Source organism: Phoca vitulina, unplaced genomic scaffold (assembly GCF_004348235.1).
Source record: "Phoca vitulina isolate PV1807 unplaced genomic scaffold, GSC_HSeal_1.0 scaffold71, whole genome shotgun sequence".
In the NCBI taxonomy this organism is placed as follows: Eukaryota; Metazoa; Chordata; class Mammalia; order Carnivora; family Phocidae; genus Phoca; species Phoca vitulina.
Window position 1 is genome coordinate 13467850 of NW_022589774.1, and position 27913 is coordinate 13495762.

Below are 27913 nucleotides of genomic sequence, written 5' to 3' on the forward strand. Positions count from 1 at the left end.
AGTTTATTTATCCATTCACCTACTGAAGAACATTTTATTTGCTCCCAAGTCTTGGCAGTTATAAAGCTGCTATAAACATCCATGTTCAGATTTTTGTGTGGATATGTTTTCATCTCCTTTGGGTAAAAACCAAGAAACATGATTGCTGGATAAAGTGGCTGTACTGTTTTGCATTCCCACGAGCATGTATGAGTGTTCCTGTTGCTTCACATCCTCACCAGCATTCAGTGATGTCAATGTTTAGGATTTTGGTGTTTCTAATAGGTGTGTAGTGTTATCTCATTGATGTTCTAATTTGTATTTCCCTGGTGACATATGATGTGGAGCATCTTTTCATATGCTTACTTGCCATTTCTATGTCCTCTTTGGTGGGCTGTCTGTTACCCATTTTTTAACTGGGATGTTTGTTTTCTTATTGTTGAATTCTAAGGGTTCTTTGTATATTTTGGATAACAGTCCTTTATCAGATGTGTCTTTTGCAAATATTTTCTCCCAGTCTGTGGCTTGTTTCCTCATTCTCTTGAGGCTTCTTCATTTTTCATCATATGATTTTGAGCAAGGTCATTAGGAATTTTCAACTTTAGTTTCTTCAGATCTATACCGGCATCATTTTACCTGCTCTCACAGAATTGTTATAATTATCAAATTGCAAATGCATACAGAGGGCTTTAAGTAAAAGGCTATGCAAATAAAAATTTACTTAGTATTATAACTAAAAAGCAGCCAGTTATCATTTATCTGTTGACTGCTGGGTTTGTCCCACAAATGATGCCATTTCCAAATATCTCATAAGGAAAGTAGATCTTCTTCTGGTACAGAAATGGGGTTTATTTAATAATAATAACAATAATGATGATGATGATAATTATGATGGTGAAGAAGAAGAAGGAGGAGGAACAAGAAGAAGGAAAAAAGGAGAAGAAGAGAGGGAGGTGGAGGAGAAGGGAGGAAGCTCCAAATATTTGGAAAATAATTGGTATCTTCTTCGTATCCTATGTAACTGGAAAATATAAATCATTCACTTTATTTTAAAAAAGATTTATTTATTTGAGAGAGAGGGTGCACGCGCATGTGTGCTCAGAGGGAGAGGGAGAAAGAGTCCCAAGCAGACTCTGAGTTAAGCATGGAACCTGACGCGGGGCTCAATCTCATGACCCTGAGATCACAACCTGAGCTGAAACCAAGAGTCAGTCACTTAACTGACTGACCCACCCAGGCACCCCTAAATCATTCACTTTAAAGCCCAATTTGTTCTTGTGGAAGATTTTCTTTGTCATATTTGGCTTTAGAGAAGTGTGGGAGTAGAAAAATGTACCTATTTTTTGTGAGTATGTATTCATCTTAATTAGCTACTGAAAGATCCGTTCATTTACTCAGCTCGGCTAACCCAATCTTTATGTAGATTTAAAAAAAATCAGTATTTCTTATGATTTTATGATTTTATGTATGTCTAGTTAGCATTTGTTAGAAATTATGAAGTTTGAACATAGACTTTCTTTTTTCTCAAATACACACACGTACAGTTTTGTAGATGCATGTCTATTTATATAGAGTTCCCAGAAATCTGAACAGAGGGATGCAGGCAGGTGGAATTATACTCTACCACACAGTGTTCTTCGACTTGAATTATGAGTGAGTAATACTGATGATAATGATGATGCAGCTGTCACTGCCACCACTGTCTCTACTGTGAACTAGTGTTTGTAATGAATTTATGATAGGCCAGGCATTTTTCTAAGAGATGTACATGAATGGACTCTCTCAGTTAATCTTCACACTGGTCTTGCGAGGTGTCCTGATGAGGAGAGGAAGACTGAGAAGAGTTAACTAATTAGTAAGCAGAGGAGAGAAGGTTGAAATCCAGACAGTCTGATTCTGAAGCCAATGTTCTAAACAACTACACGATGTGGCTTCCCAGCAGTGGTGATGTGTGCACGGGTTTCAAGGAAAAAGTCATTTAAAACTGCTTCTTTTGGAAGATTGCTGAATTTTAAGACATGTTAGAGCATGTGTTTAAATTACATGGTTTTAAATTCCCAACTTTATAAGCAAGGATGAAATGAGTGTTCGTAGAGTGTTTACTGAGCAGCAAATATGTGTGTTGAATCCTTCAGTTGTCTCTCTTAGTTTGCGTGATTTCTGGATGTTTACTAAGCAGGATAGGGAAGGAAACTTAGTAATGGAGAGGAGAGGATTAGCTACTGTGGAATTTCCCTGTGTGTGTGTGTTGTGTGTAGTCCGAGAAAAGGAAGAAAAGGACTAGAGAAGGACAGAAAGGGGAAAGTAGAAGTTTGCCTGGAAATGTAAGAATAGACCAAGTAACACATCAAGAACACAACCTGTAGACTGACTATAGGTTTAGAGTAAATTAAGAACAACTTAAGAACAAAAATGATTGAAATATTCACTATATTAATTTAGACAAATAAATGTTTGTTGAACCAAAACAATAGAGCTTCACTATTAATCTCAACATTCAATTGCCAAAGATTTTTTTAAATGTTTATTTGAATTCAATTTAGTTAACATATAGTGTATTATTAGTTTCAGGGGTAGAATTTAGTGATTCATCAGTTGCATATAACACCCAGTGCTCATTACATCACGTGCCCTCCTTAATGCCCATCACCCAGTTACCCCAACCCCTCCCCACCTCCCCTCCAGCAACCCTTAGTTTGTTTCCTATAGTTAAGAGTCTCTTATGGTTTGCCTCCCTCTCTGTTCTTATCTTATTTTTCCTTCCCTTCCCCTATGTTTATCTTTTTGTTTCTAAAATTCCACATATGAGTGAAATCATATGGTATTTGTCTTTCTCTGACTGACTTATTTCACTTAGCATAATACGCTCTAGTTCCATCCATGCCGTTGCAAATGGCAAGATTTCTTTCTTTTTGATGGCTGAGTAATATTCCATTCCATATATATACCACATCTTCTTAATCCATTCATCTGTCAGTGGACATCTGGGCTTTTTCCATAGTTTGGCTATTGTGGACATTGCTGCTATAAACATTGGGGTGTCTGTGCCCCTTCAAATGGCTAACAGACACATGAAGAAAATGCTCAACATCACTCAGCATCAGGGAAATCCAAATCAAAACCACAATGAGATACCACATCACACCAGTCAGAATGGCTAAAATTAACAAGTCAGGAAATGATAGATGTTGGCGAGCATGCAGAGAAAGGGGAACCCTCCTACACTGTTGGTGGGAATGCAAGCTGGTGCAACCACTCTGGAAAACAGTAGGGAGGTTCCTCAAAAAGTTGAAAATAGAGCTACCCTACAATCCAGGAATTGCACTACTAGGTATTTATCCAAAGTTTTTTTTTGTTTTTTTTTTTTTAATGGACTTGGGAATCTATATAATATTCTAGTTCTTTTTCCTTAGGCACTGAAAATGAAGATGCTCAAAGCGAATATCACAATGATAATCAAGCAAGTTGGGTCCATCGTATGATAATGGCTTTGGTGAGTGATTCAACTTTATTCAATACCAGAGAAGGACGTGCTGGGAAGGTGCACAACTTCATGTTGGGCTTGAATCTCAATACATCCTATCCAATGTCTCCTCTGAAAGACTTTATGACGCAGGAATCGTTGGATGAAGATGAACTGGATGCAGCTGTAGCAGGTACGCACACAGAACATAATCCATGGACGCTAATTCAGGAGATCTTTATCCCTTTCTAGGGAGAAGCCTTTTGATCATTGTCAATACCTATCCCTTTATATTCAATTACAGAAACATCCGTTTAATTCAAAATTACTTCAAATTACTGGTTTTTTGGAAGAAAAACATTCGTTGGACAGGAAATGGCATAGTTATGTCAGCATAGAAAATTTTCACTGAAACACTGAGGAGGAACCTTAGATCCTCTCTGTATTGGACAAGGTTCACTCAGAAAACAAGAAATGTCTCCCTTGTTTAACTGAGAGGGGTTTAAGGTAGAGAATTAGGTGTTTACAAAGTCGTTCCAAGGCTTGGAAGAGCACGCTCCAGGTTGAGCTACCAGGAATGATTCCAAAAACACTTCAGAATCACCCCCACAGATGCCCCCACAACCATGCTTGGCAGTGGAAATGGCAGAAATATAGCCTGTGTCTCATTTCCTCCTTTGAATCTCGTGTGGGTGTTTTTCCTTGGCAAAGGGCAGGTCTCAGCAGAACAGGCACGAATGGGATTCTGGTCAATGGGATGTTTAGCCCAACTGTGTGCCGTAGCATGGGAGTCCCTACAACCTAAGGTTCTGAGGGGGGTTGACTTCACCGGGCTCAGTGTCCATGAGGTTCCTGGGCCTGTCCCTCCGGTTCTCAGAAAGGTTAGGTAACTTTCTTAAGGCCAGCTGGTAAGAACCCACTCACTGTGGTTTTTGTTACTTTGTCAAATACTGAGGAGTAATTCCCTCTATTTTTCAGTTCCATGCATGTTTTAAATTAAAAGTTAAATTTGCCTTCGTGACTAATCAATACATAATAATCTTTCTTACAATGATCCTGTCATCTAAAATCTTTCTACTTCGTCATACCATCATTTTTCTGTTAACTGCCCAGATGTCATTTCTCATTTATTTCTGCTGAAGGGTATCAACAGGATGCTTTAGAAACGTAAGTGGGATTTTTCCAAAACCCTTTCTTCTGCTCTTTGGTTAAGCATCATGCCTATAAAATATTTGTGAAAATTAGGACATAGTTTTAGGTTTGGTGGTATTTCTGCTAGTGCTGTTTCCATTTGTTGCTTGAGCTGAAAGGAAATTGCAAAAGCAAAGTTTTCCCCTGTTGTTTAAACAAGAGGTGTAGAAACTCACTATACTTCGCATTATGTTTATGGCATCAAAGTCTAGGATGTAAGGTATGGTATGATTATATACCTGCAATCTATACCCTTTCATATTAACAATGGTAAAAGTCTGTTTGTGATAGAGTCAGTAACTATTTTAAAATTCATCCAAAATTTAAAAAAAAAAAAAAACCTTGGCCATTAATCAGTGACCTCGTTTGTCTTGTGGCACTTGATTATACTGATTGCCATTATAATACCCATTAAATGTGTCGTCCTTAGAAACTTAGATTTTATGGATGAATGATGACGGCTGCTAAAAAAAAAACTTAGTCTCAAAGGTCATTTAGAACGAGAAAGAATCTTTATAGTTATTTTACTCTAAAGAAAAGAGAGATCAAAGAAAGTCATTCTCATTGCCTACAGTTTCTCAGCTAGAATGGGGTCACAGACCTCAATGTTGCTCAGAAGCTTTTCCTTTCTGCAAGACTCCCTTCCCCACAGCCCTTGTTTTTGTTAGTCATTGTTTTGCTGATGTCAAATGGAAGTTTCCTTTCTGTGTACTATATTACATCTGTTTAATGTTAGGACTTTGATAGAATTACCCAAAATAGCTCCTGTGGTTTGCACAGGATGCATCCTGCACTCCTCATTTTAAAAACTCCCTGGTGGTTTTGCAATATTTTATGTAGATTCAGAGGTGTTCCGGTTGCTAGATCAAATACAGCAGGCCTACTTAAATTTGAATTCCAAACCATATATATGTGTGTATATATGTAGTGTAAGTGTGGCCCTTGCAACATTTGGGACCTACTTGTACTAAAATATTATTTGTTGTGTGTCCTAAATTCAAATTTAACAGCATCTTGTATTTTTAGTAGATAAATTTGGCAACCTTAAGAAATGTGTCTTTCATTATTTTCACCTGTTTTCAAATTGTTCTCCATTTTCATTTTCCTTCTTTCGTTTACTCGTGCATTCACACAGTATTTACGGAGCACTTGCAATGCGTTTGGTATGAGGGATCCAGTCGTCCACAAGACACATGTGATCCTTGCCCTCATAAAAATTGAAATCAGTTTTTGACTTTTCCTTGAAGTTTTGATTCATGGAAGGATTTATATAATTCAGTTAAGAACAATAGAAAAGTAGAGTAAAACTGACACCCAGCAACCCCGATTCTGATAGAACTGTGGATCAGTTAGGACACAGTCCTCACTTGTGATGCTTGGAGAATATAGTTGTATGTCACCTGATCTGACTCCTTTCTTTATTGGGTGCCCTTTGAAAGAAGACTCATGGACAGTTCTCATAAAGTCCAAGGAGGAAGTAGAAAATTTAATCGTCTCAAAATATGGTATTACAGCGACTAAACATTCTTTTGTTGACCTATTTTGGAATGTGTTAACCTAAAATTGTTTTCAATTAATGCTCTTTGTGAGGAACCTTCAATTTTATTTCTTAATGTTGTATCTCCTAAAAATTCTGTTTCACTTGCTCTGTATTTACCCAGTTGAAAAAAAATATGTATGGCATATAGATTTTAGTCAAGAATCTACTCAAGTCAGTGATGAGTCCATTCACATTTATAATTTACAGGCTAACATTGTTAAAAATGACTGCATCTTAGACTGGATTTACTAAATCGATTAGTGCTCTCTCAGACAGGTCCTTACTAAGGTAGACCCTGTCTATCTCCTGATTATTTCCAAGTTTTAGACTAACCACGTGTGTGGAGCTAAAAGTTAAAAGATTTATCATAAAATGTAATCATCTTGGTTCATAAAGTCTTCTTAAAACTTCTATTTATTATACAGGGGCACCCGGGTGGTTCAGTCGCTTGAGCCAGGTCATAATCTAAGGGTCGTGGGGTCAAGCCCCACATCAGGTTCCGCGATCAGTGGGGAATCTGCGTCTGTCCCTCTCCTTCTGCCCCATCCCCCCGCTCGTACTCTCTCTCTCTCTCTCTCTCTCTCTCTCAAATAAATAAATAGGCCACCCCCCACGGGCGTCAGAGGGAGGCGGGCGCCCCGCGCGGTGACGGCGACCGCCGGACTCTCCACTCACCGCTGCCGGAGAGGCCGGTGACCTCTTGGCCGCTCCGCCTTGGAGGCTCAGATGACTTAAGGTGAAGATCAACGCGAAAGCCAACGAGGGGTGCTTCTGCCGCTCCTCCTCCATGGCCCACCGCTCCAGCCACCTGCTGGAGAGCCTGGACCAGCTGGAGCTCAGGGTGGAAGCTTTGAGAGAAGCAGCAACTGCCGTTGAGCAAGAGAAAGAAAGCCTCCTGGAAATGATCCACAGCATCCAAAATAGCCAGGACATGAGGCAGATCAGCAACGGAGAAAGAGAAGAATTAAATCTGACGGCAAACCGTTTGATGGGACGAACCCTCACCGTTGAAGTTTCAGTAGAAACAATTAGAAACCCCCAGCAGCAAGAATCCCTAAAGCATGCCACCAGGATTATTGATGAGGTCCTCAGTAAGTTTCTGGATGATTTGGGAAATGCCGAGTGTCACCTGATGTCACTGTATGGTGCATGTTCATCCGAGGTGCCATCTGGCCTGTTGACCAGAAGTTTCAGTCCATAGTAATTGGCTGTGCTCTTGAAGATCAGAAGAAAATGAAGAGAAGATTAGAGACTCTGCTTAGAACTACTGAAAACTTTGACAGGGCCGTCAAGCTGTTAGAGCATTCTAAAGGAGCTGGTTCCCAAACTCTGCTACAAAATGCTGAAGGCAAATTTAATTAGTTTTGAAACATAGGAGCACTTACAAATAATGATATAAAAATGATTAAACATTAGTTCTTCGTGTTAGGCATAACATTTGATACTGATTGTTGTTTCACATGAGGAAAATATTCCAGTGTCATCAGTTTTGTGAATAACACAATTAAAACTAGAACTATTTTAATTATCTTTCTAGAAGTTTTTAGATTGAATTCTTGTCTTGTATTAGGCTCTAGCACCTAATATATATAATATATATTTTTTACTATTCTGTGGATGACTACTTAGTATATAGGAGAGAGTAACTGCTCAGCCTGGGCCAAAAGCATTATTGTTCTTTCCTGGGCTTTGTCTGGCATGGAGATACTTGGGCACATGGGGCATTTGGTTGACTAGAAATTCTTGACAAACTTAACCACTCATCTCTTGTTAACTAAGTAGTGTGCTTAAAAGGACAAAAGGAATCACAGAATAAGAAACTTTCCCAACATCTTCTTTTTCATAAAGCACTTTTTTTGGACATCTGTCTCAAATTATTTTAATTTAAGGTTTATGCATCTGATAATATGAATATATTTGTTGATATATATGAAAACATGACATAAAGTGTGAGAGAATTCACATCTAATGTTATTACTGTGAACAACTCTATGTCCACTTCATCTTTTTCCAAATGCATCATTTCTCTAAATTTTTAATCATTGCAGAAATACAGTGTTGTAACTTGCCTTTTTTTAAAAATGCCGCTATAAAGTCTAATTGTCAACTTTAAAACCTCTATTCTGTATTTTGTATAATTTACTTCCCCATTCCCCTTATTGGACATCTAGTTTGTTTCCAATTTGTTGCTTATTCCTGCAACATATTTATATACAGAGACTTTTTTCCTTCTTTCTTTTGTTTTTGATTTTCTTTGTATAAATTCCCAGTAGTGGGATTTACTGGGTCAAAAGGTATATACATTTTCATGGCCTGACATATTTCCAAATTTTTTTGTATGAGAGTTACATCAATTTGTACCGTCTTCAGTAATTAAAATGTAGCTCTTTCACTAGAAAATAAATAATCTTTTTTAAAAAAACCCTACTTATTATACAGTCAAAAATACCATAATTTAATTAAAACATTAAGGTTATTTTGCTCATTTTTTTACTCCCCCCACGCAAAAAGGAAATAGAGATTTTTACCTTATCTAAATATTGTATTAGGAAAATCTTACATTTTAGTGTAGGAAAATCTTACATTTTAGTTTACCCTATGATTTTGTTTGTACAGATTAAAATTGAGTATCTTAGACTAATCTCTCAACCTAAGATGAGAAAAATATTTTGTACCTATTACTTCACCTTGTAGACAATCTTCTGAAAATAAGAGAAATAATAAGATGAGGGAATTCCTCTCACTTGCTTACTTCAAAATAGTTGTATACCTGTAGAAACTAATTTCAGAGAAGCTGTCCATTATTTATGTGACTTTCCTGTTTACTTTTGTGTTTATGTTACTTACTGTGACACATACCATCTGGAATAAAAAATCAAGGCATGCGTTAATTTAGGCCAGAGTTCAATACACAAACACCCAAACATTTTTGTACATCATAAATTGAATCTGTGTGAGGTATTTATAAAATGACCATTGCAGGGGTGCCTGGCTGGCTCAGTCGGTTAAGTGTCTGCCTTCGGCTCAAGTTGTGATCCCAGGGTCCTGGGATCGAGCCCCTCATCAGGCTCCTTGCTCAGCGGGAGCCTGTTCTCCCTCTGCCTCTGCCCCTGCTTGTGCTCGCTCGCTCACTCTCTCGCTCTCTCTCTCTGTCAAATAAATAAATAAAATCTTTAAAAAAAAAATGACCATTGCAAATATTCATAGCTGAACTGCTTTAAGGAGATGGTACATAATTATAAAACACAGCATGTTTCCATACCTAACAAAGAACCTGATTAACTCATTTACAGGTTTAGAAACCATGTATGCTTTAAACTGTGGGAGGATATTCTCCCATAGTGGGATTTATCAAACTCTCTCGGACATTCTAGTAGATGTTATACAATAAATCGGGTTCAAGTTCAAATAAATTTGGAAAAACTAACTCCATCCCCCTCTTCACAATGATTTGGGATACTCTAATGAATTTAAGCAGCCCTACTCAAGGTGCCTCAAGATAGTACTTGAAAAAGCAGCCTGGCTTACATTTGAATCCTGGCTGGGCCATTTATTAGCAGGACAGTCTTGAGCAGTTACTTAGCATAAACGTCGGTTAGCAATGATAGAAAAATAGAGCCAAACTAAAAACCAACACCCCTGATCCCGATGGAACCTGGAACCGTAGGACAGCAAGGTTGCAACAATCCTCACTACTTACTCCAAGTTTACTTACAAAATAGAAATAATAGTGGTACCTATCTTACAGACTTCCTGTGAAGATTAAGTAGCATTTTTTTTTTTTTTTTAAGTAGCATCCTCATTAAAAAGGGCAGTTAGCCCAAGGCATAGTAAGGAGAATAGGAAACACACAATATAACTGGCCATTACTTTAAGCTGTTGATCTTCTATTTCTCAAACCTATTTGATCATGAAACTCTTATTTTGTGTGTAGAACATCTGTTAATATCTTGCAAAACTATGTTGTTTGCAACACAATTAAGAAACACTACTTCCCGTCAGTTTCTTTGGAAGGGTGGAACCATGGTGTTTAGCTATATGCCAGAGCTGGGAATTGGTCACGTCATGATTTGTCTCTCAGATGTTATCTTGGATATAAAAGAGGAAAAAAGGAGACTACCAGTTTCATGACGAGAAGGAGCATATCAAACAATATGAGAGAAATGGTCTGCTTCGGTGAATCTTTTAGCTAAAATTCAAAAAAAAGCACTAAGTGTAGGAAGCCAAAGAAAACTATTTGTGAACTGTCATTATACTTTATAATATGAGGAGAAATCACTGCATTGTAAAAAATATTGCCACTAATGTGTTTTTAAGACGTTTGTGTTGACTTGTGATTAAAGACACATATTAATGTGGTTTTGATGATTGACAGCTGCATGCGTAGTTAGCCTCTCTCTATTGTAATTGCTGCTTTTTAAGTTAGCCATTTTTAAACCTTTTCAGTTCTATGGCCCCACCACTTACTGAAGCAACCATGGGACACAGGATGCAGTTGGCTTAGACCTGGGCCAGGCTTGGAATCCTGACTGTCACTGTGTGAAACTGGACCTCTTGGGTCTTAGCGTCCTTATCTTTCATATGACACTAATCATACCTCTTTTGTAAGAGTCTTAGAAGAATGATAAATCTCATATATAAAATTTCTAATACATGAGAGACACTCAAAATACATGAAGCTGCTTTTAGGAGAAATAAAAGTACCCAGCTTCTTAGTCAAATATTTAAAAACTAATAGAAGACAAAGACCCACAATTGTTCACCTTTAAAAAATTTACATATGTAGTCATTTATTTTTTTAATTTTTTTACATATGTAGTTTTTAAACAAATATTTCAGAGGAAAATATTAAAATCGTGTTTGAGAATATATATATTTTTCAATGTTATAATTCTGAGGTTCAAGTTTCTGTGATAGAAATTTACAATCTTGGCTGGTAGCAAAGTACTTTGTCACTACAATCCACACATAGTTGATAAAAAAAGAAAGGAGAATTAACCTGGAGATAATTATTTACCGAATGATTTTTCTGTCCTTGTTGGCCTACGCATTCACCTCAGATATAGCAAGACTTTTTTTTTTTTTTTAACTTGGCCTACCTTTTCGTTCAGTCATGTATTCAATCATACGACCTTATTCTTGTCTAAACCATTCCCCCATAGCTTTTTTTTTTTTAGCATATTTGTTTTTTTGTTTAAGACCATTCATTCACACCTTTTCTCATTCACCAGTTCTGGACAATACAAATCACCTCAACTGTAAACTCTTTTCCTCTTCATGCCTAAACACTAGTATATGTTTGTAGCATTCACTTGTTATTCAGTATTCTAGGGATGAGAAATTTTAATGAACAGGAGAGAAAAAAACCACATGATTCCCTGTTAACTGTAGAAACGTAAAAGATAATAACATTTTCTTAAGTAATTAAGCCCAAATCTAATTTAGAACTGTTTTGGATTCACATTGAATAAATGTCAAGCCTAATTGTTTCATTGCTAAGTGGCCGGTTAGCTCAGTTGGTTAGAGCGTGGTGCTAATAATTGTTTCATTGCTACTTTTCAGATTTTATTTTATTTTTTTATTTTTTATTTTTTTTTAAGATTTTATTTATTTGCGAGAGAGAGAATGAGAGACAGAGAGCATGAGAGGGAGGAGGGTCAGAGGGAGAAGCAGACTCCCTGCTGAGCAGGGAGCCCGATGTGGGACTCGATCCCGGGACTCCAGGATCATGACCTGAGCCGAAGGCAGTCGCTTAACCAACTGAGCCACCCAGGCGCCCACTACTTTTCAGATTTTAATGATGAGGAGAATTGTGGGATTAATGGGACAGGAAGAATTTAAAAGATTTGCCTTTCTTTGGGATCCCTTGCTCTTAAAACATAATGATAAAATTCACTATGAGAGGATTATAGTCAGTATCATTCTTATTTAGAAATATATGGAGGAAATGAACATGCAGTGGATTCCCACCATGTGCTGAACGTTTTCCTGGATAATACATATTAACCACCATGTATGGGGGGGGGGTTCTATAAACACAGGTTAGTCTGACCCTCTAGTTTTTATTACTGCCTCTATGAAAAGGCTTGCCAAATGGAAGTTACTAGCTTTCTCAGAGATCATAATGCATGTCTAGTATGAACATCTTCACTCTGTTCTTGAACTTTCCAGCCTTCTTCTTAACGGAACACGTGAGGACAAGGAGACAGACCAAAACAATTGCATGTCATTTCATTCAGCTCAAATCACTTCAATTCTGATCACACCTCTGTTTCGTGGGAAGTGAATGAGGAGCACCACACATAAACGTGAAGAGAAGCATGTTACCATTTTCTATTAAAACAAATGACTTCTAGACCCTGCTTTCTTTCAGATCCCCTTGTCACCTCATTCTACTCTCCTCCAATACTGTAGCCACACTGGGCTTCTTGCTGTTCCTAAGACTTGGTATAAGTCTGATTCTGCCTCAGGGCCTTTGCTCTGGTTCTTTCCCTGGAAAAAATATCCCCCCAAATCTTTGGTTGGCCCATTCTGTATTATTAATCTGGTCTCAGCTTAAGGTCGTCTTCTCAGAGGTCTCTCCTGATTATCCAACTGAAGTTACTCCCTATTATGGGATATGACCCTCTATCATTTTCTACAGTGCATTTAATACTGCCTGAACTATCTGTTTACTGATTTGTCAGTATTATGAAATGTTTATATCAATAATTGTGAAATAAAGTTTATGGTTTTAATTTTTGGCTCAGCATTTTTGCTCTGCTCTTTTATTACAAATGGCATTCATATTTCAGTCTCAAAAACAGAAAATTATTCACTACTTAATCGACTTAATAAAATCCTGTTATTACACGGGAGCTTTTCCCCTCCTCTCAAAAAACTTCACGTAGATTCCTTATCAATTTTTAAACCTTACTATATTATATCTAAAATAAGTATCCTAAAAACAATAAAAAATAAAATAAGTGTCCTACTTCAGCATTAATAGTGTAGTATTTTTATCAATTTAAAAATTGATAGATTTTTAAAATGTAAATTTTCTATCATTGCTATGAATTCTGTTAGAGCAGAGTTTGCATCTTGTTCAGCACGTAGAATAGAGCCCAAATAGTAGCAGACAATACATGTCTGCTGAATGTGTTGACTGGGTGATTTCCCTGGACTCCAGTCACCTTGGGAGATGCAGTGTGGGATCCATTCAGACTCCGCCACTCCCCAGTTCTGTCACTGTAGAGATGAATTTATTTCATCCTTCACTTACAGAGATCGTCTACCTCACATGTCTGTCTGTCATGACTTAAAACAAGATAATGTCTGAGGACATGCTTTTAAGCCAGTAAAGACCTAGGTAAAGTGAGGTAATACTGTTAAAGGAATCATGATCGCAGCTTAGAGTTAATGCCAGGGCCTGAGCTAAGTACTTTCCATGCATTGTCCCACTTAGTCCTCACAGCACCCTTATTTGACCTTTAACCCTGAAAGTGGAAACTCTGAGTTAAAGAAAATAATTCATTTACAGTTGCTAAAGTAGGACCCGTGTCCAGTTCTGTTTGACTCCCCTGAGGGCCTAACCATATGAAATTGTATTCACAAATTGACATTAAAAATATGTTTATGTTCTAAATAATGTTAAGTGGTCACTTAATTCATTCTTTTGTTTCTTTCCTTTTTAAAGATCCTGATGAATTTGAGCAAATATATGAGCCTCTGGATGTCAAAAGTAAAAAGATTCACGTCGTGGACAGTGGCCTCACATTTAACCTGCCATACCCCTTGATCCTGAGACCTCAGAGGGGAGTTGATCTCATTATCTCCTTTGACTTTTCTGCAAGACCATGTGACTCTAGTCCTCCGTTCAAGGTAAGGAGAATTTATATAGCATCCCATGATCTAGCATGTTCTTTTGCATGCCTTGTAGATATCTTAGTCCTCTTCCCTCCAATTTCTTATCCCTTGAGCCTATTTTTCTACATTACTATGAGTCATATTTTAAAAACACAGATGTGATTCAATCACTCCCCTTCTTAAAGAAACTTATAAAAAGAAAAGGAGAAAAAAAGAAAAAGAGGACCCCATTAAAGTTTACAATCTTAAGCAGAACAAGAATTATGCGACCTATCTGAAGTTCAAGGAAATTACGCTGAGATTTGGATGTTAGCAAGTTAAAGATAATTAAAACCATGCATGGGGAGTTATACTTGGAGAGAGGACATGAAATACTATTTTGAAGGTACAACAGCAATTATCAGGGGAAAATAATGAAAATCAAGGAAGTATACAGTGTTGTGAAAATCAGTTGAAGATATTTAACAAGGAAGTCTTCGGTGAACTGGACAAAGGCAGTTTCTTTTTTCTTTTTTTTTTTTTTTAAGATTTTATTTATTAGAGAGAGAGAGAATGAAAGAGAGAGAGAGCATGAGAGGGGGGAGGGTCAGAAGGAGAAGCAGGAGCAGACTCCCCGTTGAGCAGGGAGCCCGATGTGGGACTCGATCCTGGGACTCCAGGATCATGACCTGAGCCAAAGGCAGTCGCTTAACCAACTGAGCCACCCAGGCACCCCAAAGGCAGTTTCAATAACATCATGAGGGCAGAAATCATACTGCAATGTTTTGAAGGAAGGGTGGAAGATAGGAAAATGGAGATAATCCTGTAGACTGTCCAGGGAAGAAGGAGATGCACTGTATCTGCAAGAGGTGGGGAACAGGAAAACTGTGTATAGGAGAGGTGGGTTGTTAACAGAAGAGACTCGAATGTGTTTAAATGCTGATGGCTGGGAGTCATTAATGAATATGTTATTGGAGAATGGAGAGATGGCATATATGATAGGGTCACAGCCCTCGGAAGGCTACAGGGGTGAAGAGTGCAAAGGAGATATAAAAATATAGGTGGAGAGTAATTTATAAATGTTGATATTGGGGCAAGAGGGCAGGGGGAATCTGATGGCTGTGATGGAAGGTCACTGTTAGGCACGGAGAGGGAAGTTAAGAAAGTATTCACCTGATGACTTCTCACTTTTGTAGAAATTATAATTCAGTGTTATCTTTTGAGAGTGAGAGGGTAGAGGTGGTGGAGCCAGGAACCTAGCGAGAATAAAAGCCTGCCTCTGAAGAAATGAGAAGAAATTCTAACAGGCAGCATACATTGCTTAGCAGCACTGTGGCCTCACCCAAGTGAGACCATGAATGTTACTGTTCCCTCCACCTGGAAACCTCAAACTTTCTTTAGACACATCTCAAATGTTATCTTTCTTGACCTCCACAGATTGAGTGTCAGTACAAAGGACTTAGTAGATTCTTCTAAATATGGCAATTTTCATGGTCTATTGTCTGTATATATATATATATATATCTTCCACTGTCTGGAACTCCTTGGGAACTAGAACACTATTTTGAATGTATGTTTTGTTTTAATCATTTGGTTCTAATTGTATTGTAAGTGCTGGCCAAAGTGTGAGTAGGTCATTTTTTGTGAGTGAATGAATGAAATGCTATGAGAGTGATGGAGTTATTATACCCATTTCATCAATTAAGACACGGAAATTCATAGAGGTTAAGTGACACAGTCCATGATCTCCCAACCAGGAAGAGTCAGTGATAACCCAGGTCAACCATGAAGGGCCAGTGATAACTCAGGTCAGCGAGGAAGAGTCAGTGATAACCAGGTCAACCAGGAAGTCAGTTATAACCCGGGTTCTCTGACATCTGCTTTCCTTCCCCTTATACTGTGATTAAGCTGCTCTCAAGACTGATAGTGGCTATTGTAACAGCTCTTTAATATATATAAAGTCTCATTTTTTAAAATTGCTTTCACGTTTGATTTTTTTTTTTTTTTTTTTTGAGGCAGTTACTGGTATTCTAACAAGGAAACAAGGGTTGGTGAGATGAGCAATTTCATCATATCAACAAATTAAATAAGATAATGGGTGAACAGAACATAGCCCCAGGACCTGGCTGGAAAAATGCTGGTTAAGAAGTGGTCACGCTGGACCAGATTTCAAGGCTCCAGAAGGACAATCTAATGATCTTTCCCCTTTACTAGCTGCCTCCTTTGAACACCTTTTACATGTATTTTTTTCTGTGCTGTGTGCTGTGTCCCGCAGTTAATGATAAACCATGGTTCTTGATCTCCAAAACATTTTAGCTTTCTTGGGGGAAAGACTTTTATACACAAGAGTCAACCTGGAAGGAAAATGAGCAACTTATTGTTAAATAGTAATTTGACTTTGTATAAGCATGTGTGTTATGGGAGATCCATATAAGAATAGATAGGTGTGTCCTGGAGTAGATGAGCAGGGAAATAAATAGAACAGGATGAAAATGGCACAGGGATGGCAGTGAGCACTTCTGAGGAGATGGAGCGATCTGACTAGAAGTGATAAATATTAAGCTCCCAGTAGGAGGGCTTTAGGGCTGCATGTTGGGAAATAGAGAATCAGTGAAGAGTTTGCAGCTGACAAACGACTTCATGAAATTGGAATTTTAGGATGATTAATCCCACAGTGGAAAGTAGGATGACTTGAAGAGCAAAAGATGAAAATTAAGAGAGATTTACTACAGGACACCTGGGTGGCTCAGTCAGTTAAGCGTCTGACTCTTGATCTCAGCTCAGGTTCTGATCTCGGGTTGTGAGTTCAAGCCCCGCATTTAAAAAAAATTAATTTTTTTTAAAAAAGAGGGGTTTACTATAATCGAAGCATAGGATAATGAAGTACCGTACAGGACGGGTGACTGAGAAAGCCAAGAGCTGGATTTGATGACCGTGAGCAGCAGTGGGGAGGTTCCAATGGATGACTCTAAGATGATAGCTTCGAAGCTAGTTCTGGAGGTGGAAGAAACTGTATTATTCATTTCACCAATGGGAGTGTAAAATGTCAAAGCCATCATTCTATATATGAATCACAGCTCTACTACCTCATGAGTTAATATTGGGAAGGTTTGAGGATATCACTCTGTACCTCTAAAAAGAACCATTGTACTTTGTTGTAGTTTTTAAATGGACTTTGATTCATTATTTCTAGTCAAGAAGAATATATACTTATTGTAAAAAAAAATTTAGAAATTTGGAATATATATCATTTCTGTTATTCATAAACAATTGCTGATATTTTACTGTTTTCCTTTAGTCTTTGTGTGTGTGTGTGTGTGTGTGTGTATACACCAGGATCATATTGCTTTGCATTCTGCTTCTTTCTACTTAAAATTATACTGTGAGCATTTTCCCATGACGTTAAATATTTTTTAAACATAATTATAAACACAGCATAGTATCTCTGTATGTGAATATGCAAGAACTTTTTAAGAATGCTCTATTTTCAACTTTCAGATTATTGCTATCTTGTCACTTTCTCTCTTAACTTAACCGACTTTCTCAGTCACTTAACTGACTGATTCACCCAGGTGCCCCCAAATATAATTTTTAAATTGATAAAAATACTACACTATTAATGCTGAAGTAGGACACTTATTTTATTTTTTATTGTTTTTAGGATACTTATTTTAGATATAATATAGTAAGGTTTAAAAATTGATAAGGAATCTACGTGAAGTTTTTTGAGAGGAGGGGAAAAGCTCCCGTGTAATAACAGGATTTTATTAAGTCGATTAAGTAGTGAATAATTTTCTGTTTTTGAGACTGAAATATGAATGCCATTTGTAATAAAAGAGCAGAGCAAAAATGCTGAGCCAAAAATTAAAACCATAAACTTTATTTCACAATTATTGATATAAACATTTCATAAGAGTAGTTAAGTCTCAGATTTTTGTCGGGGAGATATGAATGATAGATATCACGGCTTTTGATAGCCGCAAACTGACCTTGGAAACTGACGATGTCACTGGGAGTAATACTGGAGGGGTTTTTTTGGGTCTTTTTGTTGTTTTTTGGGTTTTTTTTAGATTTGTAGGCATGTACCCTAATAGTAGTCCAGATATAAAGAGCCTCATGATTCTAAATAATATTCTTAATTGATTTAAGAAAAGCAGCTCTATGCTTCATTTTGTCAAGTTTCTTTTTGTTAACCCTTTAATAGCTTAGATATATGCCATGCAAATTTATTTCACCATTAGGGTCCATCCAAGGAGAATTCTAATAGCATGCGTCTTTAATGTTGGTCATGAAAATAAGCCAGGGTCTTCCTATTCAAGTCTGCAAAACAAACAGACTGTGATTTTAGAAAAAAAAAAAAACATTTTTAAGAAAGCTTTGGCTCTGGTGAGGCGCAAGCAAGGAGTATAGGAGAATTCAGAGTTTACCACTAGAGATTTTTTTTTGGGGGGGGGGCCTTACTAAATTTTATGGAGAGTACTGAATTAGAGTTATTATGCCCTAAATAATGTTATTTTGTATTATGTTGCCATATATTGGACATAAAATCTAACTCAGTTTTTCAGTGCCCTTTTAAATGCTTAATGAGCAGAAACCAGAACAGTGGGTTCATTTTCTTAAAAATAAAAGGAAAGAAGGAAGGAGAAAAGGAGAGAAGGAGGTAATGAGGGAAGGCAAAGAGGAGGAGGGAAGGAAGGAAAATTGGAGATGAGCCAGTCTTCACAAATGACGGAAGTAATGTATCTAAACTGACTTCATCTTTCTGTTTTTCACTCAAGGCCAAAATCCATCAAACTCTCTCTCTCTCTCTCTCACATACACACACACACACACACACACACACACACCAGAAAAATAATTGTATTTTCCCACACCAACCTGATTTATTTGTTAACATTATGGCATGATCCTTGTATTAGAGCCTCTTCAATATGATTTACTTCTGACTTGTATTTTGGGTTGCCGCACCATCGTGGCCGAACGGTCCAAGTGTTAGCTTTCCGGGCATTGATCCACTACGGCTGATAAAGAGAACTGCCTGTTGCTAAATGTAGCATTTACAGATTTACCTCAAACATTAGTTTCCAAGGGCTGCCATCACAAATTACCACAAATGGAGTGGATTAAAACAAACAGAAATGTATTCTCTCACAGTTCTGGAGGCCAGAAATTGAAATCAAGGTTTCCTCTGGGCCACACTCCCTGCAAAGGCTCTACAGAAGAATTTGTCCTTGCCTTTTCCAGCTTCTGGCAGCTCCAGGCTTTCCTTGGCTTATGGCTACATAACTCCAGTGTGAGCCTCCAGCTCCATATGCCCTCTCTTCTGTGTGTGTGTCTTCTTATGAGGATATTTGTCATTGGATTATATGGCCCACTCAGATAACCATGACGACCTCATTTTTAGATGCTTAGCTTAATCACATTTGCAAAAGCCCCTCTTCCAAATAAGGTCACATTCATATGTCCTGGGGCTTGGGGGGGGGGAGGTAAGAGCATGGACTTATCTTTTGGAGGGTCCCCATTGAACCCACTACACCTGTATTGGTCATTAAGGATCAGATGCCTTGTGATGAGTAGATATACCCAACATTAAGTTCTCTACATATTTTTGTGAAGGCATAGTAACATCTTAGTGAAGAACTAACGAGAACTATAAAGTGCTATGTAAATTCTACACATTATTAAATATGCAAAATTATTTTCACACCTGTTGCATTATAAAGCTCATGGAACCTAATACCAGCATGCTTTTTATTGGAAGTGATGATGACCATACCCACAAAATACTGAATTCTAAATTATAGTTTCTATCCATTGTATCTTCTATTACTTGCTTCAATAATTTTTTTAAGATTCAATTTATTTACATATTTACATGCATATTTATACTTATACCACTTCCCAATCCAAAAATAGATGGTAAATATTGAGAAACATCATAGAAAGCCTGTATCCTAGGTGTGTGCAGAGAAAAAGCTCATTTCCTCTTGAGAAAAGCTAATTTATTATATATAAATATATATTTATTTAAAAATACATATAAATATATATTTATCCATCTATAAAAATAAATAAAATGGCGTATATATGCCACTCACACTATAGTTTGAATATATTTCTGTGTTATTTAGACTGTTTTTCTTATCCTTCACAGTGTCTTAGTACTCAAAACTGTGTACATCTTACAAAGAAGCGTACTGGCAATTTACCACGAGTCAGTCTATGGAAATCTGAAGTATATGAGGTGTCCAACAACCAAAATGGATACTTATGATAGGCATATTGCCATAATTTATGAAGCAGCAATGTTCTTGCTCGTGGCATTCTTCTAAAATACCCTTTTCAAACTCGTCTGCTCTAGTCATAGTCTGGGTCATTGTTTCTCAGTCTTTACAGAGAAACGAGACATCAGAAAGGAGGTAGTTTTTCCATCCTGTAATCACTGTCTCTATAGTCATCAGTTTTTAACCTTTTCCCCAGAAGGATCATATCAGGAAAGGGAAAGTTTCAATTGCTTCCTGATTCCAACATGAAATATCTATGTAAAAATAGCTTGGTCTTTTACTTCACAAAGTTCTCTTTTCCTCTTTCCTCACACATCAACACATCGTTAGTCATCCTGAGTCACGTTTGTAAACACTAGAAAGCTCTTTTTTTTTTGCCTCATTCTCACGCAATTGATCCACAGTATGAACTTCTTGGTTTTATTTTGGTGTTGAATAATCTTGAATGAATAATTGTGAAAGTGCCAGACAAGAAATAAACTGAATAATTCAACTAAACAGGAGGTAAAAAAGGAGCTAGTGATAAAAGTTTCCTTAAATTTCCTCAAATTTCAAACTAGAATATATATATAAATATAATAATATTATATAATAAAATATTTTTTTTTCAGTAAAATATCATATTTTGCCCATTAGTTTATGCAACAACTGCTTTAATATACATTAAATCCTTTGTTCTCCCAGATTTTTATTATAAATGGCATTGAGAGTTGATCAACGTAAAATTCACAACATTCCAGAAGCATCAAGAACAGTGAAAGTTGAATGTATATTTTTCTATAAATTTAAGGTGCTGTTTTAAATCTAAATATTTAAAATGTAAATTATATTGTTAAATATAAATTACTGAGTTTTTAAAAATACATTATCTCATTTAATCCTCATATCAGTCCTGAGGAAGATAATGGTATTAACTTTACATACAGTGATAGAAAATGAGTTGCTGAGAAATAAGAAACAGGTGGAATGTAGGTGAAATGGGGTTGGGAGCCTACCATTTCAGGGATAGTGAACAGCCTGGTCCCTGTTTGGCTAGTTGGTTGGTTGGTTCTTATGATTCCCATGGTGCCATCAGGGGAATATCACTAAATACACACCACAAAATAATTTCTTCCCTGTTGACTTGTGGTGGCTACGCAGTGTGTCTCAGACCACCCAGCTAGCAAATCTAGGTGTCTGTGTTTGAGGTGGGCCTTTCAGACTGCACAGCCCAGGCATGGAGACATCCATCACATCCTCTGCCTCTATCATACTGTACTATCATATCTATTATTTATCTTTCCCATTGATTTATGATCTTCAAGGATTCAAAGACAGCCAAGTTATGCCTAGAACATAGCAGGTATTCAATAATAATTGTTGAATGAATTAATGTACACTCTGAAGAAATAGTCCACATATACTGCAGATCTCATGGTGAATACTTTTTTCATAGCATTTACTATGGTTTTAAGCCTAAGGAGTAATTTGATTATTATCTTTCAGTCACCAGGCTGTAAATCCCATAATGACAAGAGTTTCACTCACTGTGATATCCCCACCTCTTAGCATGGAGCTTTGATTTGCAACTAATGGTTATCATTGAATACATCGATGTGATGACAAAGAGTAGGTTAAAATAACTTGAGATTGTAATGATCATTTCCCTAAAACCTCGTCTCTATGGGAATTTCTCTGTACCTGTCTCTCTTTCTTTTTCCTTTTCTTTCCTTACTTTTCCCCTTCCACCTCTCTTCCTCTCTTTATTGACATTTATTTATCAAACTTCTGTATAGCAATTGATAGGTGTCCGGGACCACTCTGAATACTGTACAGACATTATTTTATTCTACTGGCAATCATAAGATATATATTATTATTATCATACTCATTTTATATTTGAGGCTATTGAGTGTGGAGACATTAGGAAACGTGCCTGTGGTCCCACAGCTTGCATTTGAACTCAGGCAATCAGGCCCCGGAGTCTGCCCTTTTACCACTGAGAGTCTGCTTCTTATTTTTCTCACTACCCCTTAAGCTGTATATAAACATAAATAAGCTATATTTATGGAATCTCTCCATATTGATTTATGCTTTCTTGTTTCAATCTAATACTGTGTGTGTGTGTGCTTACCCACTGCATTAGTCAGCCTGGATGCAGAAACAAACCTAAAATCTCAGTGGCCAACAACAAACGTGTTTTTCTTGGTCATGTTTCATGTCAGCAGCTACAAATTAACTGCTGTCATTGTGTTTAGGTGTCCTCTCATTCTGGTGGGGATGTATAATTCTCTTACTGGGAAGGGAGCTAATATGTGGAAACCATCACACAATCTGCCACGCCCATTAGCTAAACTCTTGGTTTCCCTGTCTGGCCCATTCTTGGCCACTACACATATAACATTCTGAGTCCAGAAGTTAAATTCTTTTTATAAACAGATGCAAAAGAAAAGCTGATTCAGAGTAACTCAAATATGTTTGTATATATAAAATTTACTAATTTTAATTGGTTATGCTGAGAAGGTACAAGTAAAAATTCAGTACCAGAGTGTTCCTCATTTTGCTTCATCATTCTTTGACTCTGAAGGGTTAAAAAATGTTCACAGGGCTTATAAATAACCAGAGCCCTAATGGGTTTTTTTTTCCTATAACAATTACATCACTATAATTTCATTCAGTTCAGTTCATCAGTAAATTTTCACATGCCTCCTATGGAGCTAGCCCTATGCCAAAAATTAACAAGTGTACTTATAGAGTGCTTTTTTTTTTTTAATTAATGAGCTTCTGGAGAACAGGATCATTATTCATCTTAGCAAGGAGCACATTGCTAGCACACAGTTAACACTTGATGAACACTGAATGATGGCCAGACCAACTTAATAAATAAAAACTGAAAATTCCCAAAAGCATCTTTACCTCTCCTCCATAGGAACTTCTACTTGCAGAAAAGTGGGCCAAAATGAACAAGCTCCCCTTTCCAAAGATTGATCCTCAAGTGTTTGATCGAGAAGGACTGAAGGAGTGCTATGTCTTTAAACCCAAGAATCCTGATATGGAGAAAGACTGCCCAACTATCATCCACTTTGTTCTGGCCAACATCAACTTCAGAAAGTACAAGGCTCCAGGTACATGGGGAATAAATTATGTTCTATAAAGTAGAAATCTGGTAAAAGACTGATATTAAGTGGGTTTATAACAGCACTTGCTGTACTAGCTACTACAATTTTGAATGCTCCCCTTACCTTAATAAATAACTACTATCCTGAGACCTCAAGTACTGCCCTCTTTCTCACTCCAAGATTCCCTGAGTTCTTCATAATTCAGAAACTGATACGTCAACAACTGGCTCAATAAAAATCTCTGGGGCTTTATTCCAAAACCTGGGCTTATGTTTGTTCTGACTGATTGGCACCCTTGCCATAGGGATTATTAAATATTTTGAAAATTACCCTTGCAAGGGAGCCCTTGTTTCAGAACAAATCATACAAAAACTCTGGGAATGTTAAGTGACCACAGGATTAATATAATCTGGCAGTACAACATAAATAATAATTTCAGGTTGCTTCGTTATGTTTTATAGAAAAAGAGAATCAAGTTCAAGGCACAGTTGTCCTGTTTTACTACATCCAGAGTCTATAGATTCTTCTATATCCTGGAAAATATTGATTAACAAAAGGAGATCTAGAGATTGACAGGCAGGATACTTAAGGCCTAAAAATCATATTATCCTTGGACCTGAAAGTGCAGTTATGAGAGGAAAAGATATAAAAGATAGTCATGGCAGATTTGACATGGGATGATGGAGAAGAAAGTGATCTTCCAGATGGTGGAGGAAGACAGAGAAAGGATCAGGAAGGGAGGTTATTACGAGTCATTCTTCAAAACAAGAGAAGGAAGAATTGGTGGGCATTTTTAGTTATTGAACAGTATACTTGAAACCCATTCCTGTGGCATGAACACAGTTAGATAATGTTTTGGTTTGGATTCCCCAGAAGCAGATTCCAGGAAAGGAATTCAAGTGCAGACCGTTTATTTGGGTGGACTAGGGAATTTTACTAAGGATGTAGGGAAGTGATAAAGGAAGGTAGACAACAAAAGATGTGTTAGTAAGCCAACTACCATGAGGAAGATTTGATCCTTTTGGGAAAGCCTAGGAAATGGAATAGAACCTATGCTCCAGAATCATCCTTCCCATTCATACCACAAGAGTCAAGGGAACTGGGGTATTTATATCCTAACTTCCTAGAGTCTTTGGCTGACTGCTGCCTGGGGCAGAGTGTTATTTACCAGAATTCACATCCTGCTGCTAGAGAGCAAAACAGCCTGTTGCAGGATGGGGTAGAAAGATGCAGATGCAGGCAATTGGAAGTTTCCCAGGCAGAACACCTGGATATCTCAACCCAGGGAATATGGGTGGGAGCATAACAGTGCATACTACAGATCCCATGACCCCAGTGGGGGCTCCCTATGTTATGTTTACAGCTATCTGTATGTTTTCTTTCTTGGGTTTTAGAGATATTTTGCTGTTTTCAAAATCACACCATTTGAGACTCTTCTAATATTTAGGTGTTCCGAGAGAAACTAAAGAAGAGAAAGAGATAGCTGATTTTGATATTTTTGATGACCCCGAATCACCATTTTCGACCTTCAACTTTCAATATCCAAATCAAGCATTCAAAAGGCTGCATGATCTCATGCACTTCAATACCCTGAACAACATTGATGTAAGTATCTCCTGTGATCCTTGACAATGTCACATACTTCCATATCACATGAACATAGCAATACCTTTTTAATTCATTAAAAATAAAAATAAGGTTTATGAATGATACCATCCAAATTGTACCATTTTATTTTTTGTATGTTATTTTATTACTCTCCAGAAGAACGCTATAAAAATCACAAATAAAAAGTAATCGCTCTAAATTGGCAGAGCCCATATTTTATATGATAATTTGATTGAAGGATGGGTTAATACTCAGCTTCTTTCGCAAAGTATCTAATGATTCGTCATCTGATAAAAATAAATTATGAGGAGGAAGAAAAGTGATAAGGAGGAAATATAAGGGTAGGAAAGTGAATGTAACCAGAAGTGTAGTTATCTGCTAAAATATCACGAATTTTCATAGACACACTCATGCTTTTAAATGCCCTTATTTTTGTAGATCTTGGGAATGTTGCCAAAAGTAGCAGCCTTCCCATTTTTAGCTCATGAGATATCAAGTACGCTTTGCGTTAGGAACTTCAGAAACAAGTCATTCTCTTCACTTAGGTCATCCCTAACCCCAGTATATCTGCTGCTAAGATTCCGTGACCATGTGAAATTCTGTAATCTCTAACTCACCATTTAAGAACACTGTTGTAGAACTGGAATCATGTTGGCTTGTAGTTCCAAATCACAGTGTCTGACAAATTATTATCCATTATGAAAGCCCAAGTTCATTAGCCTAGCTGGATTTTGCACATTAAAAAGAAAAGAATAAAAGAAAAAGAAAGAAACTAATTGGGGAGGGACAAGTGTTGTATCTGATTTGCCAGTCTTTTTGGATACCTTGCAAATGGTGCAAAAGAAAGCACAGTATATGGATGAGGGTTCTGTGTATATGGGATTAGTTTTCTAAATATATTTTTTTCTTTTTTCTTTTATCTTACAATCAATGGTCATCTGAAATCCATATGCTGGATTAAGAGAAAATCAGTATTTTAAGCCATGATTTAAACAGACATTCTCAAGATAGAGTTGTGTTTAATAAAACCCCATGCTGTCAAAAGAGAACCAAGGGGTAATAGCAGAAGAATCCTATTTCTAGTGTGAAACGAACAAACTCAAAACAGTGTATTCCTTAGGATGAAATGTATTAAACTTGATCAGGTGTCCTCAAATGGAAAAAAAAATAGACTGTAGGAATATATAAATACCCTCTTGGACTTGGAAAAATAAAAGGATACACATACATACATATATATCTCTCTATCTGTATATGTTGTAGATGAGCGTGAGTGGATGGATATCTGTATCTGTAACTTAAAACAACTACATTTTTCTCATTGTTTTTCAGTTCTGGTTTATATGAAACCTGCTAAGCTGTTTGCTATAAAGAATGATATAGTTTTATTTATATATTCTTCAAAGTAGTTTGACACATAGATGAAAAAGTAAAAGCCTAAGCAAAAACAGACTGAATTCCAGAATAACTTCCCTGACAAACCGCTCATCAAACATTAATTAATAAAGCAGGATTTAATTGCTTCCAAAAACTTCTCTGGCATAGTGTGTAGAAGCAAGGTCGTGGGCTTTATATCTCATTTAGATCTCAGATGGGCCACCTGTGTGACTTTGAATAAGCTACTTAAACTTTTTGGGCCTCAGTTGCCTCATCTCTAAAACGGGTGTAACAGCACCTATCATAATAGCAATAGTGAATCATCAGGGGACGTATGAACAGTCAGAAGCTGCTCGATAAGTGGGAACCTTACTTATGTGTGTCTATATCCTATACCAGGACACATACACCCCAAGACCTTTGCAAGTGCCCAGAATTAATAATATAGACACGTCTATACAGGTAATAGCAGCCTAGGCAGTAAATTTTGGGGGTTGGAGGTGGCATGAATGAATGTAAGCTTTCTCTTAAATTATATGACCATTGAGACTTGTGTTCAAGGGATTCGTGTGTGTGTGTGTGTGTGTCTGTCTGTCTGTCTGTATGTGTGTACATTTCATACCGAGGTAGGAATTCCAGTGTTCACTGACATTTTGTCTCTTTTTTGATTACCGTCCTGACCCCTCACTTTTAACCAAGAAAATGTATTTTATCAGAATCAAAGCTTCTTGGTAAGTGATGATAAATGAAGACCAACAAAACTGCCAGGGTAGAATGCTGGAGAGCTCATTAGGCTCAGTCATTAGCTAAAGCACTCATTCCCACACCATTTGAATAGAGTAGCTTACTAATTCACACTTCAGCAATGCGGCACATCATTACTTGCCACGGGCTGTCAGAGCTGCTTGCAGATTGTGGACCCTGGGAATATAAACTCTTCTAATGCAGACCCCTGACTGCCAGCTCCAGAGAAGGTGGTTTTCACGTTTGTGGCCACGACTGCTGTGGCTGAAGGCTAATTTTCATCTTCAGTTAACATTCTGGCTTAACTTTTTATTCTGAAAAGGCCACCCTGTCTCCGACAGCTGTATGCTTCTGTTGGTTTCTTTTCTCCAGAGATCCTAGCTGGCCTGCTTGGCTGAACCTAAATTCTCATTCATCTTTAGAGAACTTTGGCTCTGTTTCTGCTCCCGTCATGACAGCAGCCTGGGTTTCTCATTAGCATCAGGTTTCGGCACTTACTCAGTCCTCCCAAATTCCTTCTCACTGAACATCGCCTCAGTCATTTTACAATGGTAGTATTTAATGGGGGGGGGGGGGGGGGGTTGCTGGGGGTTTTTTTTTTTTTTAAGAAACTTAACATAGAAACATAAAGTGACTTACACCAGTAGACATGTGGTATGCGGGAAACGCAGAAGCTTTGGAGTCAGACCAAATTGAATGTTTAAACCCTCTTGAATGAGTGACCTTGGACACGTTGCCTAACTTCCAAATTTTCCTTTCCTGGTTTGTAAGGGGAAACAGTGATGCATATCTTGTAGGACCAGGG

The 27913-nt window shown here is 37.3% G+C and overlaps 1 protein-coding gene and 1 pseudogene across 3 annotated transcripts in view; both read left to right on the forward strand.

Annotated features, from left to right (window-relative positions):
* PLA2G4A (phospholipase A2 group IVA) overlaps positions 1-27913 on the forward strand; it is a 152127-nt gene that overhangs the window by 117684 nt on the left and 6530 nt on the right. For all 3 annotated transcript variants that reach the window (XM_032393091.1, XM_032393092.1, XM_032393093.1), the window contains 4 exons: positions 3393-3635; positions 13849-14033; positions 23190-23385; positions 24827-24984. In XM_032393091.1, coding sequence (XP_032248982.1) covers positions 3393-3635; positions 13849-14033; positions 23190-23385; positions 24827-24984 — 782 coding nt within the window. The remainder of the gene's footprint in view (positions 1-3392; positions 3636-13848; positions 14034-23189; positions 23386-24826; positions 24985-27913) is intronic.
* On the forward strand, positions 5788-7666 carry LOC116624846 (annotated as a pseudogene).